Source organism: Vigna umbellata, chromosome 1 (assembly GCF_029865625.1).
Source record: "Vigna umbellata cultivar VRB3 chromosome 1, Vumbellata_1.0, whole genome shotgun sequence".
Lineage (NCBI taxonomy): Eukaryota > Viridiplantae > Streptophyta > Magnoliopsida > Fabales > Fabaceae > Vigna > Vigna umbellata.
This window is the reverse complement of record NC_142165.1, coordinates 105,327,292-105,341,374: the sequence shown is the minus strand read 5'-3', so window position 1 is coordinate 105,341,374 and position 14,083 is coordinate 105,327,292. Positions and strand designations below refer to the sequence as shown.

Genomic DNA, 14,083 nt, shown 5'->3' with positions numbered 1-14,083 from the left:
TAATTCCTCCTCACATGGACCCCAACTTTTTTTCTGAGATCAGTCGCTTTACCAGTTCAACCTCCAACCATTAAAAATACTAATATTTTTCACTCAAAATTTACCCTCACAATTTACTTCAACCATGGTAGCCAAAAGGAAAAGGCACCACACGCTGGAATCTGAGCTCTGCACTGAATATTGGGCCCAAGTTTTCTAATCACGAGGAGTAATTTCACAGAAATGGGAAAAAACAAACGGAAGAAAACGTCTTACGATAAATTTGTTATTTTTATAATAATTATATACTAATAAGTTGTATTAGTAGTTAATGCCTACTTGATAAATGTGTATCTGTGATTGGTTTAAGTTATAGGGTAAGTTTAGAGGTGGAAGATGTTGTTTTCACCTTATCCGATAGCATTAGAATGTGTTACTGTTATGGGAGTTTTTGGCATAAAAGAAGAAGATTGTTTTATGTATCGTAATTGAGGAGCGTAAATACGTGTGTCTGCGTTTATTGCAAAGCCTTACTTAGCTTTAGCTTAGTTGTTTAACCATGTCTGTCTGTGATTGACTGCTTTGGTCTATATTTGATGTCGGCTTGTTCAGTTCACATACACAGAAATAAAGCTGTCTTGCTTTTCCTTGCCCTCTGCTTTCTCTTTCTTTCTCTCTCTCTCTCTCTCTCTCTCTCTCTCTCTCTCTCTCTCTCTCTCTCTCTCTACTTTGATCTCTGCTGCATCACCTGTTGTGCCACCTCAATCCCCAGAAACAACAGTGCATACCCATTTCATGCTTTTCCATTTTGGTCACTTCTTCTCTATGTTCTTTTGTCCACCCTCATGAATATGCCGCCTGCAAGTGCAAGGTGATTCTTTACGTCATACTCGGACATAACTGGGGCTTCATCACTCTTTTTTCTTTTGCCCCTTCTTTTCTTTACTTTCAAACTGCCCTTTTCTGCTGTTTCTTTTTTTCTTCTTTTGTTGTTTGGTGGGGTTGTTGAGTTCACTTCTTTCGGTTGCACAGGTTTTGGCTTCTTCGAAATCATCACCTTCACTTCTTTTCCATTCTCTGCTGATGCTTACGGTTTCGGCCGAGAGTGCTGGTTTTAGAGTTTTTATTTCTTTGAGATTTGGCGCTGACATGTGTGGCTGGAATCCTCGGATGTTAAGCTGTTGAATTTGGAGTGCTTGAGCTTTGTGGAAATTGGAGCTAGCAATTAGTTGCATTTGAGGGAAAGGGGTCAGCTTTTTTCTGTTGATCCTTGTGTTCGTTTCTGGGGCAGTGCTGGATGAATTGAAGTTAGGATTGCCTTGTTATGGAAAAACTGTGGAACAGGGGCGAATCTTGGTTCTAGAAAAGGCCATGTTGTGAATTTGTTTTGGGTCATTTTTCATAGGTCGCAATGAAGGTTCCATCCAATGGTTTCTTGCCTAATTCTGGCGAAGGTGGATTTTTCGAACCTTACCGCTTCACCATTCATCTTTCTCTCTCTTTCTATGCTTGTGTTTTCCTATTTCATGATTCATCAAAGCATAATCCTCTTCAGAGGCTCCTAGGATGATTTTTTTTTTCTTTGAGAATACTACTTTTGTGCTGTTAAATTAGACAAATGGCATTTTAGATGAAATATGTATGAGCATTTGAGTTCAAAAGTTGGGTGACTGTCAAATGGCTTTATTACATATGCAATAAATAACTGACCATTTTTTCTCCTGAAAAATCAAGAGAACCGTTTTCATCTTGCGGTGTATCCTTTAGCTTTATAGAGTTGTTTACTTAGTTTGGTTTGTTATCGGGTGTAGTAATAATACGGCAAAAATTGAGCAAAAGGGTCACTTGTTGCTTCTGCAGTTTCATTACAAGTAGAGAAACGGTGAATATGTTTGCGTGACAATCTTCAGAGAGAATACGATTCCTGTGTAATAAAATATTTAAGAAAAGAAAAGGGTTTTCGATTTTATTTATTTACCTTCTCTGTATATTCTCACGAGAGGAATATGCAAGATCTGTTCCTTTGCTTTTTGCACTAAAACTGCTTTTTGGCAATTGTAAATACATGTTAAAGCTGCTGCCTCCTCAGAAATATTGATTATTAAAGAATTTTGTATGTCTTTATTCTATAATAATATATCCTTTTCAAATATGCATTTCTTGTTCAATATCAGGCTTGAAGAAATTGTACATAAATGGATTCAACAGATTTCAGTATTTTTCTCTGTTTCAGACAAAAAAAAAAGGCATTTAAGAAAACAAAGAGTTATAATAATGTCTGTTAAAAGGTTTGTTTGTTTTGTTAGCAGGGGAAAGGAAGCCGATCAATTCAGAGTTATGGCATGCTTGTGCTGGACCTCTGGTGTCTTTGCCTCCTGTTGGAAGTCTTGTGGTGTACTTCCCCCAAGGACACAGCGAACAAGTATACTTCATATACCATGATTCTATTCTAAGAGCTTCTTATTTCTGTATTTTGAATTCTGCTTTACGTTCTTTGTGATACTGTAACTTGCAGGTTGCAGCTTCCATGCAAAAGGAGACTGACTTCATTCCCAGTTACCCTAACCTTCCCTCCAAGTTGATTTGCATGCTTCACAATGTTGCGTTGCATGTACGTGAACTTCCCACATGTGACTTGCTGATTCGACACAATGTAAATTTGTCTGATTTAAAATGGTTTTGTTGTGTATTTTTTCCAGGCTGATCCTGAAACTGATGAGGTCTATGCACAGATGACTCTTCAACCTGTAAACAAAGTATGTTTAACTCTTCAATCTTTGTTTATTGCATGTGGGATTTAGTTCCCAATAAATATTGTTTGAATTGGCTGGCTCGTACAGTATGAGAAAGAAGCAATACTGGCATCAGACATGGGTCTCAAACAAAACCGGCAGCCTACTGAGTTCTTCTGCAAAACACTTACAGCTAGTGACACCAGCACTCATGGTGGATTCTCTGTGCCACGTAGAGCAGCTGAGAAAATATTCCCGACTTTGGTACGTGCATGACATTTCCGTTTTCTGTTTATCCTTTGGAGCTAGAGCTATAATAATCAGAAGAAGTTTGCATGCTGATCATAACTGTGTTTGTTTGATAGGATTATTCAATGCAGCCTCCAGCTCAGGAGCTTGTAGCCAAGGATTTGCATGATAATACATGGCCATTTAGACATATTTATAGAGGTATTATCTATGTGACATGTTTTATACTTATTGCCATCTTTCTTAGATATATGTCACCATTGAAATCTAGTACTTTGTAAAATAAACTGCTATGGCTTATATTATCGCTTTACTGGTGCAAATCATTTTGTTTAAACTAGAAAACCTTCTTAATGTGGTTCTACCTTATTGAGAACATAGAAAGTGTGTAATTGATTTTTACAGAGTTTGAATGCTAATTGCTAAACTTGGTTGCACATGGGCTACAGGACAACCAAAGAGGCATCTATTAACTACTGGTTGGAGTGTATTTGTCAGCACAAAAAGACTGCTTGCAGGAGATTCTGTTCTTTTTATCAGGTTAAGTATATATTTTGTTTTGCACAGAAATTTCTGGAATATTTTTGACCCTTGTCGCTGAGGAAATTGTTTTGGGTTATTTTTAGAGATGAAAAGAAGCATCTTCTTTTAGGTATAAGGCGTGCTAACAGACAGCAACCAGCACTCTCTTCATCAGTAATATCCAGTGACAGCATGCATATTGGCATCCTTGCTGCTGCTGCTCATGCTGCTGCAAACAACAGCCCTTTTACTATATTTTACAATCCAAGGTACTATTTGGCATGTGTGTTGTCATGTCATAACATGGCATGGAATGCATCCATTGAATAATGGTCCTCTGAATTTGACAGGGCTAGCCCCTCTGAATTTGTTGTTCCACTGGCCAAGTACAACAAAGCCATGTACACTCAAGTTTCTCTTGGAATGAGATTTAGAATGATGTTTGAAACTGAGGAATCTGGAGTACGCAGATATATGGGGACAATAACTGGGATCAGCGACTTGGATCCTGTACGATGGAAGAACTCACAATGGCGAAACATTCAGGTATTGTTAAAATGTTTGTATAACATTGTTATTTATTTTGTGGAATTGGTTAAGTGCCTTATAACATCCATTATGCAAACCTCTTCATTGGCTTAATGAGATAGTGATGCTTTGAATTATTTATAGGTTGGATGGGATGAATCAACAGCTGGTGAGCGCCCCAGTAGAGTTTCAATTTGGGAAATTGAACCAGTAGTTACTCCTTTCTATATTTGTCCACCTCCATTTTTTAGGCCCAAGTTCCCCAGGCAACCAGGAATGCCAGGTAGCAACTAGTTTCAGCTTTCCTATAAAGAATTCCTTCCTTGTTTGTTTCTCTGGTTCATTCATTACATTCAGAGAAACTTTCCTTAATTTAATTATTTTCATCTTCACATTAACAGAAGTATCATTTTAGCAGTAATTTTCTGTAAAAAAAGCTGGCAATGACTGTGTTAATGAATTGTTGCTTGGTATCTTGGTAGTCTACTGTTCATAGAGTCAGGCTTATTTCTGTTCTGAATGTACAGTCTCGTTTGTAATATCCTTTTTCAATAGTATCACTCATAAAACCTGCATTTTGTTCTTATTCCCATCTTTGCAATTGATTTTACAGATGAAGAATCGGATATGGAAAATGCTTTCAAGAGAGGTATGCCCTGGCTTGGAGAGGAGTTTGGCATGAAGGATGCCTCTAGTTCAATCTTTCCTGGTTTTAGTTTAGTTCAGTGGATGAGCATGCAACCGAATAATCAGCTCTCAGCGGCTCAATCAGGATGTTTCCCATCCATGCTTCCATCTAATACTCTTCAGGGTAACCTTGGCACCGAAGACCCATCCAAGTTATTGAGCTTTCAACCTCCTGTTCTCTCTTCCCCAACTCTTCAATTAAACAAACCCAATCTGCCAAATCAAATCAACCAGTTGCAACAGTCCCCAGTGTCATGGCCTCAGCAGCAACAGTTGCAGCAGCAACAGCAGCAGCTACAGCAACAACAACAGCTGCAGCAGCAGCAACTACAGTCATTGTTGCAAATACCAATGAACCATCTCCAGCAACAGAGGCAACAGCAGCTGCCTGAGCCACAAAACCTGCCATTGCTGCAGCAAATGCCTCAACAGCTAGGACAGCAGCCCCAGAAACCGCAACAGCCAAGTCAGCATGCTACTCTTACGAATAATGGGGTAGTTTCTTCTAACCAGATTACAGGTCAGTTTGTACAACCACCAATGGCATATGGTCAGCTTCAGCAGCAACAATTACTCTCAGGAGGTATCCAAACCCAGCAAGGTATCCAATCAGCTAGTAAGAATACGTTCCCATTGACATCCTTACCACATGACTCGCAATTTCAGCAACAGTTAGACCAGCAAGCTAACCTACTGAGGCAACAACAGCAACAACAACAACAGACACAATTGCAACAATCTCCACTGCAGTTGTTGCAACAAAACCTGCCACAGATTGCATCACAACAACAACCGCCTGCTACTCAAATGTTACAGCAAAATCCCTCAGAGCAACAACTCCACCTACAGTTGCTACAGAAATTGCAGCACCAACAACAGCAACTTCTTTCTACGTCCACCCCACTATTGCAGTCTCAGCTTCTACCGCAACAAAATCCTCACCAACAAAACCAGCAATTACCACTGCCCCCACCACCTATATCACATCATCAGCCTCAACAGCTTGCCAATAATGTATGTTCAACAGAGAAGCTTCTCAACAGCAACAACTTCTCTTCTTCATCTCTTATGCAATCACAACAGAATCCTATGAGCCAATCCCAGAATACACAGAAATCACTTACCACCACCAGAGCTCCCTCTACACTAACAGATGGAGATGCCCCATCATGCTCAACTTCTCCATCTACTAATAACTGCCAGGTGTCTCCTCCAAACCTCCTGAAAAGAAATCAGCAACTACCGGCCCCATTAGGGGGGAGTTTGATGGTTGAGCCCACTAGTAATCTGTTACAGGATCTTCACAGTAAGCCTGACATGCAGAACAAACATGAGTTGCTCAATCTAAAAGGATCTGACCAGTTGAAGTATAAAGGGGCAATCACCGATCAGCTGGAAGCTTCTTCTTCTGGAACATCTTACTGCCTTGATCCTGGAAATGTCCAACAGAACTTGCCACTTTCGAACTTCTGCATGGAAGGGGATGCCCAATCACACCCAAGAAACAGTTTACCATTTGACACTAATCTGGATGATCTAACCCCTGATACCATGCTTTTAAGGGGATATGACTCTTCAAAAGATCTTCAAAATTTGTTGTCTAACTATGGTGGTGCTCCTAGAGACATTGAAACTGAGCTGTCAACTGCTGACATCAGCTCACAGTCGTTTGGACTGCCAAACATGCCTTTCAAGCCCGGTTGCTCAAGTGATGTTGTCATCAACGAAACTGGTGTTCTGAATAATAGTGGCTTGCGGGGCAACCAACCTCCACGAATGCGAACATATACTAAGGTCTGTCGTTTTGTAACAATAGCAATTTCGTATATCTATAGCTTGAATTGTGGGTGTGTGTGCCTTCGTTAAAATTTTTATTAAATTAGATGATGAATTGATATTCAGATGATGTGCAAATTTTGCAGGTTCAAAAGCGTGGCTCTGTTGGAAGATGCATTGATGTTACCCGTTACAGGGGATATGATGAACTTCGGCATGATTTGGCTAAAATGTTTGGGATTGAAGGGCAGCTAGATCCTCAAAGGACTGACTGGAAATTAGTATATGTGGATCATGAAAATGACATCCTTCTTGTTGGTGATGACCCTTGGGAGTAAGTAGCTAACTCCTTAATGATTTGTAAGCCTACTTACTACAATTCTGGTTTATTTTTCTTGACCACCAACCTGTAATTCCTTGCAGTGAATTCGTAAGCTGTGTGCAGAGCATAAAGATATTGTCTCATTCAGAAGTGCAGCAAATGAGCTTGGATGGGGATTTAGGTGGTAATGTTCCAATCCCTAATCAAGCTTGCAGTGGGACAGACAGTGGCAATGCATGGAGGGGACAATATGAAGATAACTCAGCTGCCTCTTTTAATAGGTAAGGATTGGTGGAGAACCAATAAAACATGAAACTTTGGTTGGTTTGGTGCTTTCTCAAATGGAAACTAGACATTCATTACAAGTTCAGATCCTTAAAGGGAGCACCACCACATTCCCTTACTATTGGAGTCGGCTTTTCTTGCGGATGTTGGATTAGAATTTTTTTTTTTCTTTTCGATTTTTGCCAGGTACAGCAGAATAGCCAGCTAGTTTATAATTAGTGTAAACATTAGTTTTTACTTATCTCTTGTAAATCTTGTTATGGTTAAAGTTTTATACGGAAGTTTGATGTCTAAGTGATGGCTCAGAATTGTGAATGCGTGCCAATTCTAGCTCTTGTGCTGGCTGATTCCACGGTGGCCATTATGGATGAAGAAAATTCAGTCTCATTTTTAACTATTCAAGAGTGTAATTTATTGTTAGTGATAACTACTTTACACTCTTGAGGCTACGGAGGAATGCATTTACAGGAAATATCCCCTAAAATATGTGCTGTCTTTGTTCATCCGTGTTCTTGATTTTTCCTGTCTTCTGTTCATTTAAACCTTTTAAAAATATTTTCTTTAATTTTTTTCTTAAATATTACGTATAGATTTCTATAGAATAACAATGAAATTTCGTTTTAGGATATGGGGTATAATGCTGCATCTACTTTAGCTTAATCTTCTATGTCTGCTTGGTCTACCATCACCATCTTAGTATATCTGAGTTCTTTCCCTGCCTCACTCCATTTATATCAATTGCCTCTTGGCTTTTTTTTTCCCTAAGGGTGTTTTCATTCTAAAAGATTGATTTGAGAAAGAGTTAGTGGATGTATTTGAAAAAATTTAAAAATGAATTGATTGATGTTTTTTTTTTATTATTATTATTATTAAAGATTTATAATTTTATTTCTCATTCCTCAAATTCTTTCATACGAGGAAAATTTGTTTTTAATTCTCATCCTTGAAATCATCACTCACAAATCCACACAAATAAGTTGAAATGAACATCCTGAATCTTTCTTTTCCTTCTCCTCACAAAGTGAATTCTCCACACTGAACACAACATTAGTATGTGGGTCATGGAAGTGCAGAATATGAAAATCCGTTGAAAATAAATAAACTGAACACAACATTAGTATGTGGGTCATGGAAGTGCAGAATATGAAAATCCGTTGAAAATAAATAACATATCAAGCCTTGCAATTTTAATTCAAATAGTCTAAAGGAACTGGGTTGCAACCACCTACATTTCATGTAGTCATGGCACAAATATCCATTTCCTTCAACATTAAGACAAATTTGTGGTTGCAAAATTTGTTACTATGACAAGATAGCCATGACTTCTGAAGCCCTCAAAGCAATGTAGTTAGAATCATCTTTGCCCTTGAAGTCATTCCCCGCATATTTGGAGTACAGAACAGTATTCCCAGGTATGATGGACAATGGTTTTCTGTTACCTTCCTCGTCCAGAGGTCCCGGACCAACTGCTATCACCTGTTGTAACATCAAAGACAGAGTACAAAAATAAAAAGAGTAAATATATACTGACAAAATAAGATTTGTTTTGTATTGTCGCCATATATGGAAAATTTGTTGAATTTCATAAGAACTCATACTAAAAACTACCCTGGCAGAGTATAGACTGACTCCATACCAGAGGCAACTATTTAGGACAAGGAAATACAACACTGGCAAGAATCAATTAAATTGTTCTCAACGTATTCATCTGACAACAACATTTTTTTCAAAATTAATATTTTCTGTAACTATACAAACTTTTCAACGCGAGGTCAAGAACAACATGAAAGCTCACCGTTCCAATAGATGGTTTATCCTTGGTTGCCTCCGTAAGCAACAAACCTCCAGCAGTTTTTTCCTCAGCATCAGCAACCTGCAGTATATATTTACACAAATCAGCACAGATAACTTCATTAATTAATTTTTAAAGGCACGAAAAATAAGCAGAAATCATATTTGCAGTCTTAAAGCAAAATATTGCACAAATAAGTTACTAAATGGGTAGAACAATACACCTAGAGTGTTAAAAGTTAAAAACATATAGTACATATTAGTTTAGGGAACTTATTTGAGCTTATGATTCTCTTAAGCCTTTTTAGCTTATTTCCCAAAAACTATTTAATGTAACTCATCAAAATAAAAATCTTTGTAAATTATTCAAACAATCTTTATGGTATAAATCCTAACGTCATAAAGACTTATTGAATAAATACTTCATCAATTTGTTTAGTGAAAACGCACCATAAATATGTGATTGACAAATCATCCGATGCCATTCTGGGCCTAACATCCAATATCAGAATAAACAAAAACTAAAAAGGGTAACACACCTTTATCAAGACTCTATCATTCAAGGGTTTAAGATCCTTGACCTCGTCAGTTTCAAGGATACCAATGATGTCATCGTCCTTCAGTATAAGATGCTTAGAACCATTGAACTCCACCTCAGTCCCTGCATACTTTGAATACATAACTTGTGCACCAGTCTGTATAAAGGAAATGAATCACATAAGTTCAAATTTCAAAATTAAGAAGAAAACACTCCTTTCTTCCAATCTCCTGCAGTAAAATTTAGAAGTGCAAAAATTAAATGTCAATGATTTCCTAACATAGAAAGTAAACATCACCTTTACACTAATATCCACTTTGTTCTTCCCAACCGACTTTCCTTCTCCAACAGCAACCACTTCACCCCCTTGAGGTTTGCTTTGAGCAGTTGCTGGCAGTAAAATCCCACCTGCAGTCTTCTCCTCAGCATCCTTAATTTTTACCAGTACTCTGTCACCCAGAGGGCTAACAGTGGTGTGCTGAATCGTGAAATAAAATCAGAAACACGTGGCATTGATCAGAAAAACCCAATGCAAAAACCGAAACACTGAAAACAATCCGAGGATCGGGCACAAAACTTATATCTATGTCAACAATCAATAACATGGCAACGAGAATAAAGACCTTGGGGGCGACAACGGTGGCAGCTTTGACAACGAGAGAGGGAAACGAGTTTTGCCTGAGAGTGCCAATTCTCACGTGCCCGACAGAAGGAAATCGAAGCGTTGAGGGTTGAATCCTTTCAAATGTAGACAAATTCCTCAATGATGCAGTGACTTGTGAGGTTGCCATCGGAGCTGCTCAGAAAATGAAACTCAAATTAAACTAAGGAACCTTCGACAAACATGTACCTCAAACAATGCTGTTAGAATCGTGCATTGCATTTTTGTGTTAGGATTTTCGTTCAGATCTTCCAATTCAGTTTTTTAAATCTTATACAGACACGGTAGTTTTCTAGAAAGAAGATTAAATAGGAGATTAGCGAGTGTACCTTATCAAAACTATGCCACGCAGCTTGGAGGTAAGAGAACAGTGAAAAGAAAGATAAATATAAACCCTAAGCAAATACTATTTTTTTTTTTTGGATAATAATAGAAAGTTATCAGAAGTTTCTGGAATTCTATGGTGCAGTGCACGGTGCACCTCTCCACAATTTTTTACTATTTTCTCAACATTTTACAAAAGGAAATTACATAAAAAGTATTTTATATTTTCAAATGTTAATATTTATGATAAGTAATGTCATTAAACTAATTACCAACTTATAAGTAAGTCTTATTAATATAAAATTTGGTAAATTATTTTAGAATTTTTTTGATTTATAAGTTAAAAGGATTTATAGATCATTTTTTCTACGCCTATTTCATTTCATATATGCACCAGTTGAAGACAAAACTGGGTGATTTAGCTATTGCAAATCAGCGTTGCACTCCAAATTGTAGAATTAAGATGTTGAATCATGTGGTTTTATATGTACAGAGAATATAAATTAAGTGGATCAAAATAAATATGTTTATAAGTAAAAATGATGGAGAAATTATATTAACTTTAAGTTTTGGTTTGACTAACTTGATTTCTTGAGTTATTATTTTGGTGTATTTCTTATTATCACTTATGAGTGATATTTAGTAGTGGTGAAATCATTTGTTTGTTTTCGTTTTGAAGTGCCATGAAAAAAGTTGGAGAAATTAGACAAATATCAAAACTAGTAATTACAAATTTAATACCGTTATGATGCAAAATGATAGAAGTTACTTAACGAAATTAACTATTAATTTTTTTGATTAACTTAGACATCAAATCCATATTACCTCAATGTAACTTACTTTAAGAGCTTTTACTTTATAAATCATCTTTTAAAATAATTGTATTAATTATAACCCACTTACTTTAAAATTTCATATAAATATTTATTTTAAAAAACTGTAATTAGAATTAGATATTGTTATATATGTATACATTTGTGTCTTGATAAAATTTGGTTCCTACATTTTTATATATTAAACATCTATCATCTACAATACATAATAAAATACTGATTAAATTAAAGTTGGTGACTTATTCACTTGAAATGGGTTGTGATTTGTCTGTTTAATATATTGGAGTGATCCTTAAAAGTTAATAAAATAATAAGGTAGGATCATATAAAAGAAAGGGATGTATATGTAAGTATGTCACTATTGTTATGGATCTGATTAGATTTGTTTTGGTTTTAAAAATCAGCATTTGCGCATACTTTAATGCCAAAAAGAAAAGCAAATGATAAATTATAATGTCAATGCTATGAATAAATGAAGCACTTGGTTCAAAAAGCCCATGAACTCAAAATGTTATTGCATATAATCTTATAAAAGCAAATATAGTTCCTATCAAGTTGGATTCCCAGATAATTTATTTTGCTGTCATACCCATTGCTGTGATTCCAAGATAATTATGTTAAATGAATGAAATCTAAAATAGATACAAAAGCTACTATGAGAAAATGTTATATTATATTAAATTCAACTATTAATATTCAGTAACTGTTTCAAAAATAAACTATCGTGTTTGGTATGCGGACGTATGTTTATTTTCTTTTTATGATAACAAAACTAATAAAAGTATTATTATTATTATAATTATAAATATTTATCAGTCAAAACGTTATGTAGACTGTGCACTTATTAGACAATATAATCACCAAACAAGCTATCATTCACTTAACGAAAACGAAAAATTTAAATTCCACAAAAAAATTGTTGGACAAGTCATAACTCACTAAGCTACCTAGTAAATTAATTCTAAAATTAATTATTCAATAAATAATAACTCACGCCTACCATCAAAATATAAATCCTTATAATATATTTTTTCATAGCAATAATATTTGTGTACAACATATAACTTGCTTCTGCATAAAAAGATATAGCTGCTACATAAACAATTTTTATTTTTGGTGAATAGCATAATAACTTATTTCATGAAATGAAAAAGGAATGGAATAAAGGGCTTACGAGAAAGTGATTTGACTTTAATATCATTGAACGCCTTCCGACTATTTCTTCATCATAATTATTCGTAACATTTAAACACCGTGTTTTTTGAGTTATGTTTATTATTATATTAAATATTTAAAGGAAATTTTAATAGTTTATTAATGTGGTATCTGCAATAAAAAAAGAGATCTGATTTGTGATTATCTTATAAACAATGGTCAGTGGTTTATTTACTCTACGTTGGGAAGTTAAGATATTTAATACCTCATGTCACAGAATAACGTGTAAATGTTTGTTAAAGAATCTTTGTCTATATATATATAGTTATATATTATATTATTTTCATGATTATATATATAATTTAAATAATAAAAAAAGATAAAATTTATACATATAAAAATATTTTTAATGATAAAATTTACTTGTTAAAATAATTACACACATAAATTATTTAGTATTATTATTAAGATTTAGAGAATATATTTAATATTATGTAAAGCATCCAGTAGAAGAAGCACGCGCATCTAGTGACACGTGTCGAGGGGCCCAGCTATTATTAGTTTTGTAATGTTTGTGACAAAATTGTTTCCTTTCTTTTGTTTGTTTTGTGAAGAAAAGGTCCTTTATTCATCTGCCTCTCTGTATGTGGGTCACCCTCTTTATTGCTTCCACCTCATTCATATTCCATAACACTTCAATTACCAAACTACCCTTTTCAGTAATTTTTATTTTCTATTTTCATCAAAGCTTTAGTTGCATGTCCTTTACAATTTATACTCATTCTTCATCCATATGTTTTAACCAATTTAGTAAATTTCATATAATTAGCTCACACTAATGGCAAACTAAAAAAACCTTCTTGTAAATTCTTTTTACGGTTACAAATAACGATACCAATCATTTCTAAAACATGTGTTGTAAAATGGCTATCATCTCTCACTGCATTATATAGACAATAAAAAAATATAATAAATAATTAAAAGCATGAAATTTTTTATTTGGTACTTAAAAATATAATTTAGTTTATTTAATTTATTTTGTTTATCCTTAAGAATAATGATGATAACATTATGAAAGTACATTCTAGGATTGTAAAAGTAAACTTTTTCTTACTTTTGTATACTTTAAGTAATGCACTTTCCTATTGTGTCTAAGCATAAAAGACATAAATTAGGTGAGATATGATCATTCATACCATTCAATTAACTACCACTCACTATTCTTTTACCATTTTTGCAGCTACCCATTAAATACTAAGGTTGCATATTATTAAATTATACTAAAAAAAAAAGACTCTTCTGTGTAATTTGACTAACTACTATAGCCATTTCTTTCAGACACGTTGTTTCTAATCACACAAAGTATAAGAAATAATTTATAAAAGATTGGTCACATTATCATTATTAAGGAATAAGTATATCTATATTTGTATTTGTATCTATATTTTTATTGTTAAAAATTTTAATTAAATATTATATCATTTAATATTAAACATCAAAGATATGCCTTTTTTTTATTAAATATCAGATCGCACAAAGATTAAATAATTAAAAAAATAAAAATATCACATGTATATCTTTCAAAAATATGTTATAAAACTAAAAACAATAGAAAAGTTTATATAAACTTTTTAATTGTATAATAAATTAAAAATGTTTTAATAATTTAATATAGGACAAGTATGGTAACATGCAGGATAT

The 14,083-nt window shown here is 34.6% G+C and overlaps 2 protein-coding genes across 4 annotated transcripts; one reads left to right on the top strand and one right to left on the bottom strand.

Moving 5' to 3' along the window:
- Positions 1 to 474: 474 nt before the first annotated feature.
- LOC124828537 (auxin response factor 19-like) lies at positions 475 to 7,583 on the top strand. Of its 3 annotated transcripts, none has more exons than XM_088105357.1 (14): positions 475 to 850; positions 1,012 to 1,433; positions 2,286 to 2,401; positions 2,495 to 2,590; positions 2,679 to 2,735; positions 2,820 to 2,975; positions 3,077 to 3,161; positions 3,410 to 3,500; positions 3,587 to 3,751; positions 3,833 to 4,028; positions 4,155 to 4,293; positions 4,624 to 6,491; positions 6,620 to 6,807; positions 6,897 to 7,583. In XM_088105357.1, the coding sequence occupies exons 2-14, from the start codon at positions 1,391 to 1,393 to the stop codon at positions 7,078 to 7,080; spliced, it is 3,384 nt and encodes a 1,127-aa protein (XP_087961483.1). In that variant the 5' UTR covers positions 475 to 850; positions 1,012 to 1,390; the 3' UTR covers positions 7,081 to 7,583. The 3 variants fall into 3 exon arrangements, with proteins under 3 accessions (XP_087961483.1, XP_047157814.2, XP_087961484.1); XM_047301858.2 differs by having other exon boundaries at positions 476 to 850; positions 2,289 to 2,401; XM_088105358.1 differs by lacking the exons at positions 475 to 850; positions 1,012 to 1,433; positions 2,286 to 2,401; ... (1 more) ...; positions 2,679 to 2,735; positions 2,820 to 2,975 and having other exon boundaries at positions 3,093 to 3,161; positions 3,366 to 3,500.
- A 565-nt stretch (positions 7,584 to 8,148) lies between these two features.
- Positions 8,149 to 10,497, bottom strand: LOC124828536 (20 kDa chaperonin, chloroplastic-like). Its single transcript, XM_047301854.2, has 6 exons — positions 10,400 to 10,497; positions 10,033 to 10,205; positions 9,708 to 9,887; positions 9,411 to 9,566; positions 8,876 to 8,953; positions 8,149 to 8,556 (listed from the first exon to the last, which is right to left on the bottom strand). The coding sequence occupies exons 2-6, from the start codon at positions 10,198 to 10,200 to the stop codon at positions 8,383 to 8,385; spliced, it is 756 nt and encodes a 251-aa protein (XP_047157810.1). The 5' UTR covers positions 10,201 to 10,205; positions 10,400 to 10,497; the 3' UTR covers positions 8,149 to 8,382.
- Between the last annotated feature and the right edge of the window lie 3,586 nt (positions 10,498 to 14,083).

What these genes read in the sequence shown, in the direction of transcription:
- LOC124828537 (XM_088105357.1), top strand. Translation starts at nt 1,391, where the DNA reads ATGAAGGTTCCATCCAATGGTTTCTTGCCTAATTCTGGCGAAG. An exon ending in CCCAAGGACACAGCGAACAA is followed by an intron (nt 2,402 to 2,494) that starts GTATACTTCATA and finishes TGTAACTTGCAG; the next exon opens with GTTGCAGCTTCCATGCAAAA. An exon ending in TTCACAATGTTGCGTTGCAT is followed by an intron (nt 2,591 to 2,678) that starts GTACGTGAACTT and finishes TATTTTTTCCAG; the next exon opens with GCTGATCCTGAAACTGATGA.
- LOC124828536 (XM_047301854.2), bottom strand. Translation starts at nt 10,200, where the DNA reads ATGGCAACCTCACAAGTCACTGCATCATTGAGGAATTTGTCTACATTT. An exon ending in CCACCGTTGTCGCCCCCAAG is followed by an intron (nt 9,888 to 10,032) that starts GTCTTTATTCTC and finishes TTCACGATTCAG; the next exon opens with CACACCACTGTTAGCCCTCT. An exon ending in ATAAACCATCTATTGGAACG is followed by an intron (nt 8,557 to 8,875) that starts GTGAGCTTTCAT and finishes ATGTTACAACAG; the next exon opens with GTGATAGCAGTTGGTCCGGG.